Below are 23,934 nucleotides of genomic sequence, written 5' to 3'. Positions count from 1 at the left end.
ACAGTCACTGGAATGGTTAGGAGCAGAATCATTGAAGGTGCTTGTTTGACCCTTGGCTCTGCTATTCATAGAATTTTGGCAAATTAATGCCTCTGACCTTTATTTTCCTCCCCTAGCAAATGCAAATAATAGTACTTATCCCAAAGACAGGTGAAGTTTTAGCACAATGCTTGGCACATGGAAAATCCTTAATAAAAGAGCTATCTTTTTACTAGGTAGGCATTGTTCTAAGCAGTGTGGTAGATGCTGTCATTGTTTCCATTTGATAGAAAAGGAAACTGGGGTGCAGAGCGATTAAATAATGTACTCAAGTTCATTCACACAACCAGTAGGGGGCAGAGCTGGGGTTTAGGCCCTCTGGCACTGGTCTGTGTTTTTAACCACTGGCAGGCAGGTTGTTGTTACAGCAGACAACCAACCCCATGTATAAGAGAATAAAACACCACCCAAGTCCTGTGCTAACTGCATGCTTGTGTCCATTTTGCAATCACTGTATACTTTGAGTACCAGCTAACCTAGGGCTCACCTTCTAGTATGTATCAGACAACAAGCTATCATGATCCACTGGATTTTCATTGGCTAATTTTGAGGAGGAGATCATCAGAACTTTCCTCTTAGTCTGTCTTAGTCTGGAAGCTCCACTGAAACGTATCCACCATGGGTGGCACTGTTGGTCTTTGAAATACTTGTATTATAGCTTTCTGTATCTTAGAAACACACAAGCCACCACAGTGAGACAAACTAACATATAGCCTATTGAAAGGCAGCATTTATCTGTACTTGTGAAAGAAAACAGGTATCTTCCTGGGGCTCCAGTCATCCTTGCCCTCCACCCTCCCCTCCCTCAGAGCTGAGAACCAAGGCAGGAATCAGAGACCATGAAGCCCTCCCATCTCCTCTCTGCTTCCATGGGCAACTCCTTCCCTGCCCAGAGAGAGGCAGGAGCAAGAGGTGAACTGGAATCCATGGCTCCTCCACCAATGGGACTAGTGTTCAGAGGAGGTGGAGCAAACCCTTCCTCCTGGCAGTTTAACCTTCTGACAGCCCCAAAGGCATGCCCATGTCTGAAGATGAGGTTGAGCGAACTAAGCAGAACCTAGGGCAGAGTCAGAACCATCCCTTCCACACTCCTTCCCTTGAAGATCCACAACAAAACAAGACCCTTAAACTGTACAGTGGTTTTCAGCTTTGGTTTTTCCATCCAGAACTCAGAACAAGATTTTGCTCAACATCGCAGGGGCTTATTCCTGCAGGCCTTCAAGTCCAGGCTGGCCTCTCAGCATCACCTCTCACAGCCTCCTCCTCTCCATTCCCCCTGCCTCATGCCTCTGTCCTTGCTAGAGAAAAGAGGGCTCCCTGGTCCAAGATCCTTTCTCTCATGTGAGGTGTTCCTGCTTCTTTCGCTTTGGGCCCACAGCCTGCAGCATCCTGACTCCAACATCTTTCTCTAGTTACTATGGACTTACTGAAAAGGAGGACTTACGTTTGAAAAACACCCCATTGAGAATGGTCTTGAGCTCACTGGCATTGATCTCCAAGTCCTAGAAAGAGGAACGGGATTTAAGTCAAGTCAGGAACTGATGAGTATTTCAAGACATCAGATTAATGCGGCGCCTCCTCTGCAGTCAGACACCAGACCTACAGGCACTGTGGTACTAAAGCATAGTGTTTTTTCTTTAAACATTTGAATGTCCTTTTCCCCTGGGGTCTCCAATAGCCTGGCCAGAGGAGTATGCTGATGACATGAGCACTTTTCACACCATAGGGCTTTGATCCCCTGAAACCAAGAGCCAGACTACCCACCCCATGTAGGTGGCGGTTATATGCCATAGAGTCGGTTCCGACCCATAGCGACCCTGTACAGGCTTTCTGAGGCTGCAAATCTTTACGGAGCAGAAAGCCTCATCTTTCTCCCACGGAACAGCTGGCAGTTTCGAACTGCTGATCTTGCGGTTCTCAGCCTGATTCGTAACCATTACGCTACCAGAGCTCCTTGTAGACAGACTTTAATCCTCAAAACAACTCCACATCCATTTAGAGTTAAGGAATCTGTGATTTATAAACTACTAGGCCCCATCTACATGCCCAAATCATACTAAAACCTACTGCCTTCTAGTGGATTCAGACTCATCATGACCCTATGGTAGTGATGGTGGTGTGCTGTGGAGTTGGTTCCAACTCTTAGCAACCCTGTACAGGGTTTTGGGGTGTAAGTCTTTACAGGAGCAGAAAGCCTCATCTTTCTCCCGCGGAACAGCTGGTACTTTCGAACTGCTGACCTTAAGGTTCTCAGCCCAATTCATAAACACTATGCATCACGATCCTATAGGACAGAATAAAACTGTCCCATAGGGTTTCTGAGGCTGCCGATCTTTTCAGAAGCAGGCTGCAACATCTTCTCTCTCAGTGAGAATTGTGGGCATGAATTGCCAACCTTTTTGGTGAACAGCTGAGCACTTAACCACCATACCACCAGACACAATATAACTAGTCATTTTCACATGTTCTGTAATTGCTCAGGAGTCCTGGTGAGGAACTGTAGGATAATCATTGGACTGATAACCACAAAGTTGGCAGTTCAAACCCACCATCCACTCCTTGGAAACTCTAAACAGGGTCAATATTAGTCAGAACTAAGTCAATGGCACTTAATAACTGAAACATAACTGCTCAGGGTTCACAGCTACCAAGGGACAGAGCTGGAATTCTCACACTGAGTCCATCTCATCCCAAAGTCCCAGCCTTCACACCAGACCATCCATCTGCCTCTGGGAGTTGCTGTTTCATGTTGTAGCTCACCTAAAACTAGGAGGAGAGGTTTGCTGTTGTTGTTGTTGTTGTTTTTAGGGGCATTCGAGTGGGTACCGGCTCATAGTGACTCTATGCACAACAGAACAAAACACTGCCCGATCCTGGGCCAACCTCACTACTGTTGCCATGCTTGAGCCCACTGATGCTGCCACTTTGCCAATCCATCTCGCTAGGATCTTCCTTTTTTTTGCTGACCCTCCACTTTACCAAACATGATATTCTTCTCCAGTCACTGGTCCCTCCTGGCAATATGTCCAAAGTATGAGAGATGAAGCTTGGCCATCTTGACATCCAAGGAGCACGTTGGCTGCACTTCTTCCAACACAGATCTGTTGGTTCTTTTGGCAGCCCATGGCACTTTCAATATTCTCCTCCAACACCATAACTTAAAAGCATCGATTCTTCTATGGTCTTCTTTATTTACTGTCCAGCTTTCACACGCATATAAGGTTATTGAAAATATCAAAGATTTAGGGGGACATAATCTTCCTTGTACGTTTGAGGTAAATATTGAGCCAGAGAGAAGATCTGTCCCCTAACTCTCAGATGGAAGACAGACCTCAGGCAGGATGGTGAATGATGAATAAAGAACAGAGAAGGGGCAATAGACCCAGATCTGAATTCCAATGCTGACTGTCCCTTACTCGCTGTGTGGCTTTAGTCAAGTAATTTTAATTTTTGTAGTGTGTTCTAACCGTTTGTACTCTCCTGGTGTGGTGCTTGCTGTAGGCTAATGCACAGACTGCAAAGTTGTTTGAACTGCAAGGTCGGTGGTTCAAGCTCAACAGCTGCTCCTTGGAAACTCTATACAGGGTCGCTATGGGTCGGAATTGACTCAACGGCACTTAACAATAACAACAACTCCTCCCTAAGCTCATGTACTCATGTCCACCAGTCACATAAAACCAAAATCCTATTATTGTCCAGTCGATTCTGACTCATGACAACCCCATGTGTGTTAGAATAGAACTGTGCTGTACAAGGTTTTCAGTGGCTGACATTTCCAGGCCTTTCTTCTAAGGTGTCTTTGAGTGACCTCAAACCTCCAACATTTTAGTTAGCAGTTGAGTGTGTTAATCATTTGCACCACCTAGGGACTTCTGGGATGGCAGCTGGCTTCATTCAGCCACAGAGTAGTTGGCCCCTCTGAGGCCTGAGAAGGTCTCTGGTTGCACAAATGGTTTGCACTCGAATACTAATTTAAAGTGTGGCCTTTCAAAGCCACCCAACAGCTCTGCAGAAGAAAGGCCTGGTGATCTGCTTTCATAAAGATCACAGCCAAGAAAGTCCTGTGGCACAGTTCTACTCTGTAACACATGAGGTCACCATGAGTCAGAACTGACTTAATAGCAACAGGTTTGAGTTTTGTTTTCTTTTGTTTTGTTCTTACAAGATCTGAAACGCCACCTGGACAAGAGCATGACTCTATTAGCCTGCCAGCAAAGAAATGGAATGTTGGGGAGGCTATGTTTGAAACTTGGCCTTGTCCCTCCTTAATCTCGCTGTGCTGGTCACTTCATCCACAGAAGCAGAAGAGTGACAGACACTGGCCCACACTGCTGTAGAGAAAAGTTAAGTGAGGGTACAAGGAGAACTACACAAATAGAAGCTTTTATTTTTTATTGTTCTTGATGTTCTTAAGAAAATATTGTCCCTTGGCAGCTAAGACAGCCAGGTTTTGTTAGTAAAAATATTAGTCTGAGCATCCATTTAAAATATAAATTGACTCATTTTTTCAAGAGTTTCTTCAATCACTCTGTAAAGGAACTGTGTTCCCAGGCCTTCCTTTCTGAAGGGGATTCTGATATATTTTCATCTATTCCATTCTCTAGTCTAGAAATGCCTTCAGACTTTCCCTGGAGGATGGCAAGCCTTATTTCTCCCTTTCTCATCCCTTTGGTACATCTCATTACCCGTCAAAGAGCAATCCATTTACTGTCTTTATGGGACTAGTGCTGACACTTCCAGTCGCAGGGCCACTGTAACTTACTTTTTGACCTCCATGCGACTGAAATCACAATGAGTCTGATCCACGGGGGGTGGGGGGTGGGGGGCTGATGTGAGTGCTGGTGGCTGCTCTCCCTTGGTGAGCCCCCAAGTCCTGCTGGGAGCCCAGCCAAGCTTGAAGTCCAGAGTGGAGAGTACTATTGACCCCCACATACCCACTTGAGACTGGAAAGAGCTAGGCCATGGCTCTGCACACCAACCCCAGGCCAGGTTAACTTGTGGTTAGCCTGTGCCCACCTGGCTGGGCTATCCCTGCCACCTCTGAAGGGTATTGATCTAAAGAGGTTTTGCTGCGCTAGCTATTTCATCAGAGGCCCTGAGCTGACAGGGCCAATTTATAAGCAGAAAGGGTTCTTCTGGCAGGACCAGATTAGGATTTCCTGTTTTCTCAAGACTATGTCCATGTGGCAGGAAGAGGGGCCCAGGACTAGATTGTTGTTGTTGCTGTTGTTAGGTGCTGGCTGATGGGTTCTGACTAATGTTGTTGTTGTTACATGCCATTGAGTCAGTTCTGACCCATAGTGACCCTGTATAGGGTTTCTGAGTAGCAGCTGATGAGTTTGAACTGCCAACCTGGTTTCCAAGGAGCAGTTGGTGGGTTTGAACCACTGATCTTGTGGTTAGCAGGCCAGTGCTTATGCTACAGCGCCATACCAGGAGTCTCAGGACTAGATTACTCACCCAGCTTCACTTGAAAGGCCCTCTGTACTGAGACAGGATACAGTAACAGACACAGAGCCCTGAGGCCCTGAGACTTGCAGCCTCAGTTTCACCCACTGGTACTTACAGAAGGAAAGACAGCAGGACTGATATAACTTTCCCACCTGACTGCCCACCTAGGGAATTGTGTTTGCCCACCACGCACCTCCCCTGCCAACTTCTCAAACAGGTTCTTGAACTGGACATCTTCTTGCTCCACATCACTGGGCTGCAGCTAAAATGAAGGACAATTGCAAAGTTAAAAGGGGAATAGTTGAAGAGGTGAAAATATTGAAACCTTACTGGTATTTACAGACCACCCATCATGTGCCAGGATCGGGAAGAGTTGGGGCACATGAAGGAAAGCAAGAGACACATCTGAGGTCCTGCCCCTGGTGAGTTTACAGTCTAACTGTCTAACAGAGACACAGTGCTGGACCTAAAGGGTTCCCCTCACAACCCTCAGCTTGGGGGACTCAGGTGAACTACCTGCTGGGAAAAGCAGAAAAACTGACAGTAGGGCATCTTGACCTGGGTCTTTGATCTCCAGAAATTACAGCAGAATTAAAAAGTAGTTGGGAACAAGAACACAGTCGAGTAGAAATAGGAAACAAGGAGACAGAAAGCCAGATTCAAAAATCAGATTGGCCATTTACAGGATACCATTTCAGAGCTCTTCTGGCTCCTTAACTCAAATCTAAATTAACAAGGCTGTTTTCACAGGGTCATTTTGATAATCACATAAGAGCTAATGTGAGTCAAAGTCCTTTGAAAATTACAAACCATTATCTGAATGACTCTGTCCAGAGACAGGATGGGCTCCATCCAAAATAGAATGCCAAAAAAACTGTCACCATCAGGCATAATGGAGAAAATGACATGTGTGCTGAATGTCTCAAAGAGGTTCCAGAGAGCCAGCTCAACCCATTACACCAAGAATGGGTCCTCAGAAAAGTATAAAACATTCAATACCACTGACAATAGGGTAGCAAAAGTAGCAACAGTAAGAGTAGCAATACTAATAAGAGTAGTTGTTGTTGTTAAGTGCCGTTGAGTCAATTCCAACTCGTGAGCTTGAACCACCAACCTTGGAGTTCAAATCAACCTTGCAGTCCAGTGCATTAACCCACAGTGCTACACCAGGATTAGCAGTAGGTGTGGCGTTGTAGGATAAGTATTGAACGGCAAACCACAAGGCCAGCAGTTCAAACCTACCAGTTGCTCCTCGGAAACCCTGTACAGGGTCATTATGAATTGGAATTGACTCAACGACACTTAACAACAGCAACAACTAATAATTAAGAATAGTAATAGTAGTAATAATACTCAAATTATTGCATACTTAATTCTTACCAGATATTTTACATGGAATATTTTACTTAATACTCACAGCACACCCATTCCTATCCACATTTCATGGTGGAGAAACTGGCTGAGGTCCTACAACTAGTAAACCATGGAGCCAGGATTCAAACCCCACCCCCGTCTACCATGATGACCAAATCAGATATCCCCTATATCCTACTCAACCTCAAGAAGACTGGTTTCCTCATTGATAACATGGGGGCATTAATGATAGCATTAGAGAATGTGCTGAAATGTATCTAAATTTTGAGAAGAAAAATGATAACTGCTTCTCATCATACATATTACATAAAGTAGTTTGTAGGAAAATTACTTTTGTTCATGTACTATAATATACTCTAGTCCAAAATTTAATAGGAAGTTAATAATTCCTGGACACAGAGTAACATTATATTATTCCTGGGAAGAAAAGGATAATATCACATAGCAAATAAGAAGGAAGAGCAAAGAGGAGAAAAGAGAAGAAAATGATATGAATATTGACAAATACTGGGGTTAAGCATAGCTGCTAATTCTGCATTTAAGTTGAACCCACCCAGCTGTTCCACAGGTGGAAGACCTGGCATTCTGCTTCTGTAAGAATTACAGCTAAGAAACCCCCTTGGGGCAGTTCTACTCTGTCACATGGGGTCTCTATGAATCGGTATCAACAGCATATAACAACAAATTCTGGTCCATGGTAGGCAGTCTGCCACTGGGGGGTGTCATTAGAAACTGAGTAATTTTGAAATACCAGTATAATGGTGGAGTCCTGGTGTGCCACTGTGGGTTAATGCACTGGACAGTAAGGCCAGTTTGAACTGCATGCTTGGTTCAAACTCACCAGCCATTCTTTGGAAACTATATAAGGGTTGCTATGATTCAGAAATGACTTGAAGACACTTAACAACAGCAAAAATGGTGGTGAATACTGTATGCGTCACATGTTTGCTCATTTATCCACTCATTAAATATATATGTAAATACATTAGGAGCTCTGGTAGTGTGGTGGTTATGAGTGGGGCTGCTAACCTCAAGGTCAGTGGTTTGAAACTACCAGCCATTCCGTGGGAGAAAGATGAGGCTTTCTGCTCCGGTAAAGATGTACAGCCTCAGAAACCCTGTACAGGATCACTATGAGTCAGAACTGACTCTACAGCACACTACCACCACCACCACCCAAATATATATATATATATATATATATATATATTTAATGAATTAAAGTGCATAGATATATATTTGATATAGATAATGTATGTTATAAATTTTTAATGAATGAATAAATGAACAAAGTGTGGAGTGCAGAGTATTCACCATCATATAACTGCATCTTCCTCACTTCCTGGCAACCATGCAGATCATAGTCCAGTGCTTATCCCATAGCATCACACGAGGGATCCATAAACATATATATATATTATTGTTATTTATATACACACATACCTGGCACATGTTAAAAACTGTTATGTTTATGCCTGAAGTAACAAGAGTACATCAAAAAGTATTGCTACAAAATCATAGAAACCTTTTGAGATAGTTAAGGTTTTGGGTCAACTTGACTGGGCCAGTATTCTCCATGGTTTAGAGTTAAGATCATCTTCATGATAAGATCTAATAGGATGTAATCATCCTCCCCCCACCATGCCCGCCATGATGCATGATGTGATCTGACTTAACTATCCTTTGTGTTATAAATCCTCACATCTATGATGTTCATGAGGCTGGCTGCAATCTACAGAATTAGGTTGTATCTTCTGTCAATCTCTTTTGAGATATAAAAAAGATTCAATAAGCAAGCAGAGCTCAGAGAAAGGGAGAACAGCCGGGAGTGGAGTACATCCTTTGACCCTGGGGTCCCTGCTCTGTGAAGCTCCTGTCGTTGTTGTATGCCATTGAGTTGGTTCCGACTCATAGCAGCCCTTTATGGGGTTCTGAGAGTGTAAATCTTTACATCTTTGCAAGAATAGAAAGCCTCATCTTTCTCCTGAGGAGCATCTGGTGGGCTCAAACTGTCAACCTTGCATCAGTGCTTATCCTGCACAGCCACCATGTCCCTAGATCCAGGGAAAGATGCATGTCAAGATGCATGGAGATCTTTAAGGAATGCTGGACCTAAGGATGCTGAAAGGAGAAAAGGACCTTTCTCCAGAGTCGGCACCCTGAATTCAGACCTCTACACTCTGGTAGCGTAGTGGTTACGAATTGGGCTGTGAGCCACAAGGTCAACAGTTCAAAACGACCAGCTGTTCCACCGGAGAAAGATGAGGCTTTCTGGTCCTGCAAAGATTTACAGCCTCAGAAACCCTGTACAGGGTTGCTATGAGTTGGAATCAACTCCACAGCACATAACAACAAGACTCTTAAAGGAGTCCTGGTGTGGAACTATGGATTAATGAACTGGACTGCAAGGTTGGTTTTGAACCACAAAAGTCAGCAGTTCAAGCTCACCAGCCGCTCCTCAGAAACTCTATACAGGGTTGCTATGGGTTGGAACCGACTCGATGGCACTCAACAACAACAGTCCTCTTAAAGTGTTAAGAGAATAAATTTCTGTTTGCTGAAGCATCATCTACTTGTGGCATTTCTATTACAGCAACACTAGCTAATCAAGGCACTTTTATTAAACAAAAATATCAAAATGTGAGGAGGATTCCTGGTGTGGCATTGTAGGATAAGCACTGAACTGCTAATCTCAAAGTCAGTGGTTCAAACCTACCTGTCCCTCTTCAGAAACCCAATATAGGCTTGCTATGAGTCAGAACAGACTTGATGACAATTAACAACAACATCAAAATATGAAGCTGTTGTTTCTCAACATATCCTCTATCTATACACTTCTGAAAGAGGTGTTTCCATGGTGTGACACTGTAGGCTACAAACCACAAGGTCAGCAGTTCAAACCACCAGAAGTTCCTCAGAAACCCTATCTAGGGTTGCTAATAGTCAGAATCAACCCGATGGCACTTAACAATGACAATCCTTCCTTGAATACTCCTGCATTCTTTGATTTATACCATATGAAATACCACTTTTGGCATCCTTGAGGGCCACAAATTGTATTCCTGTAAATGTTCTTAGAATTTAGGAATAAATTCTAAATAGGCAAGATCAGAGCTGTAGGTTGGATGGGGTAGTGATTTCCAATTAAATTTTCATTAGCTATCCCTTGCCATCACAGGAAAATGAGCAGATGCAAGGGGGAAAAAAATCCTAGTGCAACTTTCCTGGCCTTTTTCTCACCAATTCAGTTTTCAGTTTTTTTTAGAATTTCTTCCTAGTAAGTCTCCATGATTGTCCTGTGTCCATTGACACAAGATTACCCCTTGGGGATTCCAAAAAGTAGTTTGAGCTGACTTCTTTGCCTTGAATTGAACTGACCCAGCAAATCCCCTTGGAAGTCACTGTTTTGATTGGACCTAGTTCTCTGGATCATATTAGTAAATCCAAGACCTGTGTATGGTTACAATTCATTCCATAAAACCATTTTCCTCAGTTTCTATCTTGCTTTAAAATATTTCTTCTTGTTGTTGTTAAGTGCCATCAAATAGACTCCGACTCATAGTGACTCTGTATAGAGTTTCTGAGGAGCAATTGGTGGATTTGGGCCACCAACTTTGGGGCTGAAACTGACCTTGCAGTGCAGCGAATTATCCTGCAGCACCACACCAGGACTCCAAAAAGTATTGCAACTAGGATGTAAAGAACAGTTCTCTGAGCTAGCTGATCTTCCTGCAATGCTATTGGCTGGAAGCTTACTGAAACTGATAATGCCAAACTATTTAGATAACACAACTTCAGTAGCTATCACATCAGTGGTGATACTAAAGTCTTCTTCCACCAGTTTCTAGACTTCAGCCACAGTTTCTTCATCTGTCAAGGTTGACAGTCTTCCCTTTCTTGGTTTGTCTTTGAGGTGTTTCTGACCTTCCTTAAAATGTTTAATCTACCTAAAAATCATTGTTTTATGTGAGGCAGTATTCTCATAAACTTGTTGCAAAGTTCCAGTGATTTGGAGAAATGTCCACTTGAATTTTGTTTTAAATTTTATATTAGCCCTGACCTCAAAATCATTTTTCCCAAGACAAAAAAGTATCCTTTTTTTTTTTTTTTCCTCCTGAAGGCACCCTAATGAGACTAAGACAAGTAAGTATCTTACTGAGAGAACTTGTCTGCAGCCTCCACTGATCACAGAGACATGTTTAAGCATGTTTTGCTTGGAATAAACCTGTGCAAGTATGAACAGAAATCCTAGCAACAATATTTTTTGACTTACCTTCATACAATGAAGAATAAGAGATTTTACTTATTCTCTAGGAACTTATTGTAGCGGAATTAAAGTGGAGTTGTCTGTTGTCATGGGAAAATATATGTGAAGTGCTTGGTAAATAGCAAAGCAGTATGGGAAAACTAAGGCAATTATTTTATTGTTGTTAGATCATGTTGATGGTATTTTTATAATCTTGCTCAAAGTGATCACATCTTTATTTCAAGAATGTGTCTGTTCACTCATTCCAAGCAGGTGGTCAAGCCCTGGTGGTAGTGGTTATGTGCCGTGGAGTCGGTTCTGACCCATAGCAACCTTGTAGAGTGTTTCTGAGGCTGTAAATCTTTACAGGAACAGAAAGCATCATCTTTCTCCTGCAGAACAGCTGGTAGTTTTGAACTGCTGACCTTGCAATTCGCAGTCCAATTCGTAACCACTACGCTATCAAACTCTCCATGACTTGGAAATTTCTGAAAGGAGAGAAACAAATTCTTGAAGATAATGGCTCTTTCTGTGTCATGTGAAAATCCAAGTCACTTAAAGACAGTATGCTAGTTGTCTCTCTGTGTGTGTGTATGTGTGTGTGTGTATGTGTGTGTGTGTGTGTGTGAAAGGGTGCTTTGAGAAAAAAGATGAAGTTTCCCTAAGATAAGAAGAGGTTGGAAGTCCACAGAGCCTTGAAACACTGAAAACCATGGCATGGTTCCGTGGCCATCTTGCAGGACCTTCAAAGAGAAGACTGGACCTGGGGGCTCCTCAGTTCACCAAAGATTCTAGGTCCCCAGGCTAGAACAGATGATGCTCAACAGCCATCAGATGTTAAAGAACCTGTGAGCTGAGGCAGGAAGCTGAGAGCAGTGTAGGCCCATGACCAGAGAAGACGTGTTGTTACTTTGGTGCATCAGGAACCCCCAGCACTATAGAGTGTGAGGAGGTAGAGTCCCAATAAAGACTGCTGCCCTTGACCTCCTGTCAGCCTGGTGTAATGGGGACTTCTTGTTGTTAAGTGCCATTGAGTTCGTTCTGACTCATAAAGACCCTGAATAGGATTTCTGAGGAGCAGCTGGTGGGTTTGAACCTTGCAGATTGCAGTCCAGTGCTTATCCTACACAGCATCACACCAGGATTCCAATGGGGACATAGAGTCTATTTAAGTTTGTTTTGTTTTTTGTTTTTTTGGTTTCCACTAGATCACCATAAAACAGACTCTAATGGGAACTCTGTTTTAAGTTGATTTTGTGGAAACCCAAAAACAACAACAAGAGGAGGTGGTTGGATCATTCTTATACTCCCCTCCCACAAGAGGTGGATCAGCACACTCCTCATAGGAACATGGACCTTTCTAACACACCTGAAAGTAAGAGACGCCACTGTTAGAGATGTATCTTCCTGGGGGATTCGAGGGTGCTGAATTGGAACCCGCAACTGGGGCCAGTTTGGGGGAGTTCTGAGCAGCTCCAATTACCAAGAGTCACAAGCCCAGAAAAAGCATCTGGTTCTGCAGCTGATTCAAGAGGTTTAGACTTCTGGCTTAAGTACAGTGCACCAAGTTCCAGGGGGCTTGGGAGAAGTCACATCTGTCCATAGGGATTAAATGGAATGAACACGGACAATATGAGCATGCCTTTTCTATCAATAAACCTATGACATAAACCAACAGGGCAAGATAGATGCTTGTGTGATATCTTCTCTAATATCTGCAGAAATATGAGCTTATAAATTCTATAGATGCCAGATAATAGAATATGTTTCTTCACCCCCTCCCCCAACTTTGGCAAAACAGACACTGCCATCTATTTAAGTAGACAGAACACAGCCACAGGAGCTGGTCCCATGAAGACAGTCCTTCTCCATTCCTGGTCCCAGTGCCCCCAGCCATAGCCACAGTGTGGGTCTCATTGAACAGCAGCTGCCACCCTGCCTCCACACACATTCTGAGGGACAGTAAAGTAAGATCTCGAATGAGGCAGGTGAACCTGCACTTCCAGTCATGGGCACATCCTCCTCCAATGTCTACTGGGAACTCGCTGCCCCCATGGAGTCTTCACAAAGGAGATGCTCCCTCCAGCACCCCCAAGGCTACACACAGGCCAGGCTAGGGTTGTGTTCCTCCTGTCAGAGGTTTCTGTCAGCTATCTTATATGCTCCCAGCATTTGTCTCTCAATGATATCTCCTCAGAGATAAGGGACTGAATCTGTTTCTCTTGTTGCCCCCTCCAGCCTACACAGAACCGCTCAGACACACCTGGAGTGCTTTGTATGGGGGTCCACCTGAGTGGATGTGGGGTGCTAAGATTCCCCAGTGGTGAAGATGCTTTACAAAGCGTGGGTCCCAGTGCTACTTGTAACTCATCTTCATGAGGAAAAGCCAGGGCTAGAAAATGCTGTGGCCCTGACTGTCATATATAAACACCCTTACACATCAACAAGAAAACCCAAATGCCTGCTGTGTACCAATGTCAGAGCTTGGCATCCTAAAAGATTGCCTACCTCATGTGGGTTTCCAGCTACAACATCTCCAATTTCCCTGAAACACAAAGAAAGAATTAGTAAAATGCCCAACTCATGGCTAGGTTCTTTTGAGAACTTTTGATTCTTCTAAAGGATTAGCTTCCTATCCAAGACCTAGTTCCTAAGAGTTCCAACCTGCATAAACTGTTTTTGACAAGTATCTCCCTTCACCCCACACTGAGTTTTCACCAGAGACAAATCAGTTACCATCAAGTCGATTCTGACTCATGTAAACCCCATGTGTGCCAGAGTAGAACTGTACTTGATACAATTTTCAAAAGGCTGGTTTTTCAGAAGTACGTCACCAGGTCTTTATTCCGAGATGCCTGTGGGTAGATTTGAACCTCCAACCTTTCAGTCAGAAGCTAAATGCATTAACCATTTAAACCATCCAGGGACTTCTGGTGTGACACCATAGGATAAACACTGGATTGCTAACTACTGAGGTCTGTGGTTCAAACCCACCAGCTATTCCTTGGAAACTCTATACAGAGTCACTACAATAAGTCAGAAGCAGCTCAATGATACTTAATAACAACAGGGACTCCTCACCAAAGACAAGCGCTGTCTATCTTGCCTTTCATGAATTCTAGAACTTTCACCCTGGTGGACCACTATTCTGGGAAATTTCTTTTCATCTTGTCCTAGTTACCACTCTTTTCCTCCCCTAGCCTGCACTTCCTGGGAACCCAAGTACATTCAAGGGTAAGTCAAAAAGTGTTGCTACTAGGGTTAGAGTTCATATATGCACAAGTTTATTCTAAATCAAACATGTTGCAGCATGTCTCTATGATCCGTAAATGGCTGAAGACAGGTTCTCTCAATAATATACTTGACTTAATTTTATTGTTGTTGTTGTTAAGTGCCATCGAGTCAGTTCCGACCCATGGTGCCTTTAAAAAAAAAAAAAAAGAGTCCAATCAAAGACATCTGCTGAGCCAGCTCAACTCAAAGCAGAAGGGTCAGTTCAGAAGATTATGGCAATTGTTTTAGGGGGATTCCCAAAGGATAATCTTGACAGAGTTTCTTGAAGGACACAGACAATCACAGGGACTTACTAGGAAGAAGTTTTAAGAAAACTGAAAACTGCATTAGCTACAAAAAGACTAGGAAAGTTGTGCCGAGGAAATTTTTTCTTGCACTGGTTCAGTTTTCAAAGGTAGCAAGGACTGTCCTACAAGAATTTCACTGGGAAACCTTACCCCATCTACCCTACAGCCTTGATCTTGTCCCTTCAGACTTCTTTTTATCTCTTCAAACTCAAAGAACATTAAAAAGGAACATGATTTGAGTCCCTTGTGGATGCCAAAACTGACAAATAGTGCAGAAGTGTTAGAGAGATGGAGATACTGTCCTCTGATGGAGGACATGTCACTAAGCAATAGCTTCACATTTTGATACACTTGTTGTTGTTGTTGTTGTTAAGTGCCATCGAGTCGGGTCCGACCCATAGCGACCCTGTACAGGGTTTCCGAGGGTGTAAATCTTTATGGGAGTAGAAAGCCTCATCTTTCTCCCGCGGAGCGGCTGGTAGTTTTGAACCGCTGCCCTTAAGGTTCGCAGCCCGATTCGTAACCACTACGCTACCAGAGCTCCTTTGATACACTGGACCACCAGAAAACAAATCTGTGTTGGAAGAAATGCAACCAGAATGCTCCTTAGAAGTCAAGATGGCTAGACTTCATCTCTCATACTTTGGACACGCTATCAGGAGAGACTAGTCTCTGTAGAAGGATCCCATGCTTGAAGTGGAGGTTCAGTTAAAAAGAGGGAAACCCTCAACGAGAAGACTTGGCAATGTGGCAGCAGCAGTGGGCTCAGGCATAGCAGCAATTATGAGGATGGTTCAGGAATGGGCTATGTATAGCATGGGTTGGAACTGACTCAGCAGCATCTAACAACAACAACATGGCTCTTACTTATACTTTTTGACTTACCCTGGTAAAGTTCTATCGGAATGAGCTAGCAAGCCCATGCACAAATGTGTGGGTGAGTATACACGTCTATGTGTGTGTGTGTGTGTGCCTGGGAGAGAATGGTGCTGCCACTTAGAACTGAATGCTCAGGACCTCCCTGTCCACCCTGCTGGGTGGGAGACCATCTGGCCAGGTTTCTACTAGTGCCCATGCCTTCCAGCTTGACCATTTTTTCAAGAAAACTCCTTTTGTGTCCTATCGAGCAAAATGGTAGAGATGGGGGAGACATCCAGTTAGGGACACCTGGGGCCTATGGTGTTAAACCAATGTGTTCTGAGCAGCTTCTCCTGGGAGTATCAGCCAACAAGCCCTGCACCCACATCCAGCTACTCCCCTCAGCTGGCCAGAGCTCTCAAACAACAACCGCCACCCCCAATCCCGGAACAGAGGGCAAGGAACACCCACAGGGTGGTGGCCTTCTTCTCTGAGAACACCCTCAAGCAGAACTCTCCATCCTTGAAGGGCTCAAAGGTGGACGGGACCACCAAGTACTCCCCTGGGGGCAGACAGACCCGGCTGGAGACTTCACGCAGGTTGATGTAGGTGCTGGAGCGGGCTAAGGGCTTGTGGCCCAGGAAAAAATCCCGGCCTAAGTGTGTATCCGTGTGGTTCTCCAGCTGCACAAAGCAAGAGACACAGTCAGTTTCGCCTTCATCTCTGGAAGACGGTACAGAAGAGTTCAGCTTTATGATGGTAATTTAGGGATCATTGGTTTTAACACTGAAATAAGTAAGCTTCAGAAGGTGTTCCCACCTGGGCTTGCACTGTGAGCACCTTCTTGGTGCCAGGCCTTGTTTGAGTCACTGTCTTGACAGTGCCTTGGTCAGACCCCTTACCTCTGGGCTTCAGTTTCCACTCCAGGAGGAATTAGTTAAATAGCTGGGTCTCCAGTGTGTGCTCAGTTTCCCACATGGATCATTGGATCATCACATCCAATGTACTCCTTCGTTCTGGAGTTGGCACTGACCACCCCCCAGGGTGTGTGGGGAGAATTGGATGGCAGGCAGGTTGGCACTGGGCCCCAGCACAGTCCTAGTCCTGTAGGTAAGAGCAACCTGGAGATCCTTCTTAACTGTGATGATTTGGGAACTCTGCTCTTCAAGGTCGTCAAGGTGATAGGGACAGAAACCAAGGTGGAAGTTCTTAGGGAGGCAGACAGAGGGGTTGACCAGAGCCTGGCCTGGTTCTGGGTCCCTCCATGCTCCCCCAGGGCCTAGGTTCTCCTTGGAGTAGGGAAGATGATACCCATGACCCACATGTCTGTTGTGGGGAGAGGGAGATGGTATATGACACAGGCCAATTAGCAACTGAAGGGACTTCAAAACCCAGGCGTCCATGTGACTAACACTGTAACTAAGCTTTTCTACTACACTGAATTTTTATGATCAATATTCATCAAAACACCCATGACAGAGGGTGGGTGCTAGCTGCATGGGACTGTGACTTCTGTGCATCAGAAGTGACCCAGAGCCAGTGGGCAGTGTCCATTCATGGTCAACAGTCCTGGTGTGGCACTGTGGATTAATGTGGCAGACTGCAGAGTCGTTTGCAAGGCGGCAGTTCAAGCTCACCAGCTGCTCCTTGGAAACCCTGTATATACAGGGACGCTATGGGTCGGAATCAACTCAACAGCACTTAACAACAACAATAGACCCTCTTAAGACCATATGTGTGCAAGGCAAGGAAGAAAATAGGACTACCTGCCCCCACTGTCTTGGCCATGGAAACTCTGAGAAGGCCCTACTGACCTGGCACAAGAACAGCCACAGAGCTTGGAATTCCCTTGAAAATTCTTACTCCGAGCAGGATAGTGCTGAGGGCACGGGACTACGGTCAATGCCTAAAACCATAGAGTTCAATGTCATTCTTGCCATCCCTATTGGGATCAAGGGAGTAGACTAGTAGGGGAAAGTACACAGTGAATTGAGATTGAAAGCCAACTCTAGTTTGGCCTGGGCTGGGAAGGGAAAAACTGAGTTCCATCTACAACCCAGGGACAGGGGACACCAGAGAAACAATTTATCTTGTTGTTAAGAGTCATCAAGTCAGTTCTGACTCATAGCAATACTGATAAAGGTTTCCAATGAGCAGCTGGTGAGTGTGAACTGCCAACCTTGTGGTTCCAAGTCCAGAGCTGATACTATAGCACCACACCAGAATAAGAATTGTTGTTTAGTGCCATTGGGTCAATTCCAACTCATAGTGACCCTGTGTAGAGTTTCCAGGAAAAGTCTGGTGAGTTTGAACCGCCGACTTTCTCCTATACTGCCACACCAGAATTGTTGTTACGGGCTGTTGGGTTGATTCTGTTGCATAGCAACCTTGTATAGGATTTCCAAGGAGCAGCTTATGAGTTTGAACCACCAAACTTGTGGTTCAAACTAACCTTGCAGTCTATCCTATGGTGTCCAGAACTAGAGGGCACTGGTGTGGCGCTATGGGTTAATGCACTGGACTATGAAGTCGTTTGAATCACAAGATCGGTGGTTCAAGCTCACCAGTCATTCCTTGGAAACTACAAGGTTGCTTTGTGTTGGGATCTACTGGACAGCACTTAACAACAACAACAATGCAAGAGCTGGAGTCGTGGTGTGGCATTGTGGGTTAATGCACTGGACTTTGAGTCACTTGAACTGCAAGGTCGGTGGTTCAAGCTCACCAGTTGCTCCTCGGAAACCCTATACAGGGTCACAATGGGTCGGAACCAACTCAACGACACTTAACAACACCAACAACAATGCAAAAATTGGAGTCCTGGTGTGGCACTGTGTGTTAATGCACTATATTGTAAGGTCAGTTTGAACCACAGGGTCGGCAGTTCAAGCCCACCAGTCATTCCTAGGAAACCCTATACATGGTCACTGTGAATCAGAACCTACTCTGCATTGGAACTGACTTGAAGGCATTTAACAACAACAACAATGCAAGAGTTGGAGACCTGGTATGGTACTTTAGGATCAGAACTGGACTGCTAACCACAAAGTGGGTGGTTCAAACCCACTAACCACACTTGGTACCCTATATAGTTCAATGGCACTTAACAACCATGCAAGAGCTGGGTCTCCTCTGTCTTTTCAGGGACCCAAACAAACAGGTGCCACCAGGACCCCAGCCTTCACACTAGTCTTCCTGTGGCTCATTTACTAATGACAGGATGTGGGGAGAACAGGTCTAACTGAGGGGGTTCTCAAAGTGTGGGTCCAGCCAGCATATCTGAGAACACATTAGAAATGTTTGCCCCCCTGAGACCTAAAGAATCAGAAAGCCTGAGGGTGGCCCAGCAGTCTGCTGTCACAGACCTTCCAAGGGGCTCTAATGCAGTGATTTGAGACCTGAAGGGCCCCAGGCACTTGCAGAACACATGATCCATAGTGGCATATTGAGGGTAGTACCATGTGGCACTGTTGGGGACTGTTCCCACTGTATGTGACTCTGACTTCTTACTCTTGTAAATGTAACATTCCTGGTGGGAACTACCACAAATGAACTGACCTTAGGTTTTGCTTTTCTTTCTAGTAAGGAAGAGTTCTTTGCCTGAAGCATCTAGTACTCCCTTGTCTGTTGCCCTCCACCATCAATAGCATACATTTGTGATACGATAGGCAGCCGTAGACCAGTAATCTGCAGTGTTGGATTAAGGCATGGGATAGAGCCCGTGAATTTCAGTTTCATTGGAACAAGCTGTAGCTAGTTAAGCTTGTGCATGCACCCTTAGCAATGGGAATGAGAACAATAAAGGACAAACATACCGATACATAATTAGTGCAATTGATCCCAGCTGGAAGACATCCCAGACAGAAAAGCGGTTTGCAACCTTAGCCACACATTGGAATACCTGGGCAATTTTTTTCCAAATGCTCAGCACCTGGTCCTACCCCAAAGATTCTTGTGTAATTGATGTGGGTACAGCCTGGGCATTGATTTTTTAGAGTTCCCTAGATGGTTCCAACATAAAACTAAGAAGAGGATCACAGGGCTGGAATTTATTGGGACTACAGTGGCGTGCTGGCTGCCACCAGGAGGCCAAGACCATGCCCGGGAAAGCACTTGTAGCATTAGCAATGCTGGACCCCTCACCCTGAGGGCTGCCCAGGGCTCCTACCTTCACCTAGCTGAGATGCATTTCATAACCCAAGGGTGGCAGAATGAAACCCCAGGGATTACATATGATACTGATGATGGATTTCTCTAACTTGGTTATAAATTATTGAAAACTAAAAATATCAAGTCAGTGTATACTACTCTCGTCAGAGACCAGGGCATTTATGATTTATTTCTGTTGCTCAGACCAATGGGAACCTGAACTCTGCTGTAATCAGCTAGCTCTGGTCAGACCACCATGTACAGAGAAGGCGTGGGACTCAGGGCTACCGGCTCACTGGGTCATGTGGGCACCTGTCTGTGGGAGAGCGGACTTTCAGCAGAGGAAGTCGAGTCTGCCGAGCCTGCCCTGGAGGCAGCCATGCCACATCTTACCAAAAGGGCAGCATCTCAGTCGGTACTCACATACCTCTTTGGGAACCTACAAGGCAGAAAAAAGGAGCACGTCATCTTAAGAGTTTTTTGCATCCCACCCCACCTCTTGCAGACAGACTTGTGGCCTTGGGCCACCAGAAAGCAAATTCATGCTAACATGAGGGATGAGGCAGCATTTCTGAAACTGGAATGTCAGTGATGAATCTCAAGGTCAGCTAAAGAGTATCAAGCCCTAGAAATATGGAGGGGTGGGGGGTGGGGGGGAGTTCTACTTTTTTACATTATCTTATAGATGTATGATCTATCAGGATTCCAAATTACTTGGGGCTTCCCAAATTCCTAGCTTAGGAAAGACCAATTGCTAGAAAGGGACATCGTGGTTGGTAGAGGGTCAGCGAAAATGAGGGAAGCTTTGTGGATGACACAGCAGCCACAACCATGGACTCAAATACGTTAGTAATAATGACGATGGTGTGGCACTGTAAGATCAGCTCTGGACTGGGAACCACAAGGTTGGCAGTTCAAACCCACCAGCTGCCCCTCAAAAACCCTATACAGGGGAGCTATGAATTGGAATCAATTCCATGGCACTTAACAACAAAAACAATGAAGATGGTGAGGACCAGAAACATTTTGTTCTGTTGTAGATAAGATAAGATGGCCATGAGTCAGAGAAACTAGCAATAACATCTTACTGATCTAACCTCCTACACCAGCTGCATGGCCAGAGGAGGGAATCTCACCCAAGCTGAGTCACAATTTCTCCTGCCCTTGGCTACAGTGATTGGTCCTAGGACAAGACCAAGCTGAGGCTGCCAGAGACTTTTTGTTGTTATTGTTGTTAAGTGCCATTGAGTTGGTTCCGACCCATTGTGCCCATAGAACCAACAGATCTGTGTTGGAAGAAGTGCAGCCAGAGTGCTCGTTGGAGGCCAAGATGGCCAAACTTCGTCTCTCATACTTCGGACATATTGTCAGGAGGGACCAGTCGCTGGAGAAGGATATCATGTTTGGTAAGGTGGAGGGTCAGAGAAAAAGAGAAAGACCACCAGCAAGATGGATTGGCCAAGTGGCAGCATCAATGGGCTCAAGCGTGGCAACAACAGTGAGGTTGGCCCAGGATAGGGCAGTGTTTCATTCTGCTGTGCATAGGGTCACTATGAGTCGGCACCAACTCAATGGCATCTAACAACAACAACATAGGGTTTCTGAGGAGCAGCTGGGCATCTTGAACCGCTGACCTTGCTGTTAAAACAACTTTGCAGTCCAGCGTATTAACTCACAGTGCCACACCAGGATTCCTAGACTTCTTAGGCTTTTTAAATAGAAACTAAGGAAAGGCGCCTCTTCCTTTATGCTGGTAACATCTGGAAGATGGTGGAGAAAGCTAGCTTGGGAGACAGGCACCAACACCATAGAAAAGGTGTGAGAGGAAAGTCCCCGAGGCTCTTGTCTCAAGCATTCCTGCCCTTTCCTGGATTTGGCTACAAGAACTGATCAATTCTTTTTTTACTTGTATAGCCCAAGTTATAATAAACACCAAATCCATAGCCATGGAGTCAATTCTGATTCATGATGTTACATGTGTTACAGAGTATAAAATACTCCATAGGCTTTTCTTGCCTATAATCTTTACAGAAGTAGATCACCAAACCTTTATTCCCACTGCACTGAGTGGATTCGAACCATCAACCTTTTAATTAACAGTCTGGAGGAAATCATTTGTGCCACCCAAGGACTTATTTATTCACAATTAAAAATGTTGCCTCCACCTAGATCCAGATGGCACAAAAGAAGGTAGAATCTCCACTGAGTAGTATCCAATCTGTCTGGGCGGGGCTGGTGAAAGGAGATTCGGATAAGTCTCTTGTGGTACAATAGTGAATAATTGTTATCAGGACCGACTGTGAAGGTTGGAAATGTAAAGGTAGATGTTTTGTAGCAAGGAAGGGAGTGATTGACTTTGCAGTCTAGGAGCGGAGGTCCCTGGGATCATCAAGGGAGAAGAGCGGAGAGCGGGACCCTACCCAGAGAAGCAGTGATGCCAGAGATGGAGGTAGAGATGATGACGTGGAGAGATGGAGTGGCTGGAAACTCTAGACTCAGAGAGCGAGAGGGGCTGAGGGCAGGCTTGTGGGGTATACCCTTTGGTTATTTGATGATGCATGGAGGGGATTGTAATCATGGCAATGAAATGATATACAATAGGATAAATGTAAACCTAATGTTCTCCCAAGTAAACTATCACATAATCCACAATAAAAAGGAAGGAAGGAAGGAAGGAAGGAAGGAAGGAAGGAAGGAAGGAAGGAAGGAAAGAAAGAAAATGTTGCCTCCAGTAACAGAGTCCACAATGACAATGTTCTACATTCTCCTTTGGTGAGTAGTGACTGGAATCTTAAAAACTCATGAGTGGTAATTAAAGGTACAACTATTTATTGGTCTCTCCCTGTCTGGAGGAAAGAAGAGTGATGAAAATGGAAGACTTTTGGAAACAATTAGTTCAATAGGTTAATGGACCATACAAAAATCAGTACTCCTGACCCTGAGACCAGAAGAACTGGACAGAACCTGGATACCACTACCAACTGTTCTGAAAGGGGTCACGTTAACAAGGTCCTAGAACAGAGTGGGAAAAAATATGGAACAAAACTCAGAATCCTAACAGACACCAGGCTTACTGTTCAGATAAGAGCCTGGTAGAACCCTGAGACTATGGCCGTTGGTCACCCTTGAGGTCTGGAACTGAACTCATCTTTGTAGTCCAATTTTCAGCCAAGCAATAGATAGGTATATAGAGGGAACAACACTAGCGAGGTATGCACACCATAGAATATAGTCAACAATTTGAAATCAAAAGGGTAACATTCACCTAAGGACAAAATTCAGAAGGGTAGGGAAAGAAGGAGGAATGAAAACAAGAAACAGGGAGGAAGTGGGATAAGTGCTGTTGCATTGAGGGAATTGTAATCAAGATGAAACGAAGTGTATCATTTGCTTAATGTAAAACTGATGATATGCTCTATAAAGCTTCATTCAACTCACACTAAAAAGTGTGTTTTTTTAATATTGCCTCCCATCAAGAGATCAGCTCTCAAATTCAGAATGGAACACACACCCCACCAGTCCCCAGGATATCAGGGGCTCCTAAGCCAGGTGAGAGAAGAGATTCACATCCCATTTTCATTCTTTTCCCTCTTCCACCCCTGCTTGCCATGCAGTTTCTTTTGACCAGAGGGGGAATGACATTAAAGCTTGAGCCCCTGGGAAACTTTTAAACAATTCTAAACTATAAAGTGAGGGAGAGCTTGAACCAGCTGACATCCTCACTTCAGTGTCTTTGTTCACAATTGAGAGCAAAACAATACAAAACCCACTGCTTTCTAACCAACCCAGTTTCAAAGCAACTCCAGAGTACAGAGTAAAACTGCTCCATAGGGCTTCTGAGGAGTCCTGGTGTGGCGCTGTGGGTTTATGCACCAGACTGCAAAGCCGTTTGAACTGCAAGATCAGCAGTTCAAGCTCACCAGTCGCTCCTTGGAAACTCTGTATAGGGTCGCTATCGGTCGGATCTGACTCAATGGCACTTAACAACAACAACAACAATAGGGCTTCTGAAGCTGTAAATCTTTAGGTAAACAGACTGCCACATCTCTCTACTGCAGAAAGGGTTTGAACCACCAACCTTTCTGTTAGCATCACAACACTTTACCCACTATGCCACCAGGGTTCCTTAGCAGCAGTTGGGAAAAAAATCCAAGGCCATTACCACTTTAGTCAAAATCCCCATGGAGACAAGACACCCTGCATGTCTGGGACACCAGAAGTCCCCATGGGTATCTT

At 44.7% G+C, this 23,934-nt stretch overlaps 1 protein-coding gene across 1 annotated transcript in view; it reads right to left on the bottom strand.

The window, feature by feature from the left end:
• CAPN8 (calpain 8) overlaps positions 1 to 23,934 on the bottom strand; it is a 109,226-nt gene that overhangs the window by 11,482 nt on the left and 73,810 nt on the right. Inside the window, exons 11-15 of the mRNA XM_006871146.1 lie at positions 20,126 to 20,137; positions 16,021 to 16,232; positions 13,619 to 13,655; positions 5,684 to 5,752; positions 1,484 to 1,541 (exon numbers count right to left, since the gene is read on the bottom strand). Of these exons, the coding sequence (XP_006871208.1) occupies positions 1,484 to 1,541; positions 5,684 to 5,752; positions 13,619 to 13,655; positions 16,021 to 16,232; positions 20,126 to 20,137 (388 nt within the window). The remainder of the gene's footprint in view (positions 1 to 1,483; positions 1,542 to 5,683; positions 5,753 to 13,618; positions 13,656 to 16,020; positions 16,233 to 20,125; positions 20,138 to 23,934) is intronic.

Source organism: Chrysochloris asiatica, unplaced genomic scaffold, assembly GCF_000296735.1.
Source record: "Chrysochloris asiatica unplaced genomic scaffold, ChrAsi1.0 scaffold00161, whole genome shotgun sequence".
In the NCBI taxonomy this organism is placed as follows: Eukaryota; Metazoa; Chordata; class Mammalia; order Afrosoricida; family Chrysochloridae; genus Chrysochloris; species Chrysochloris asiatica.
The sequence above is the reverse complement of the archived record's forward strand: the minus strand, read 5'-3'. Positions and strand labels throughout refer to the sequence as shown.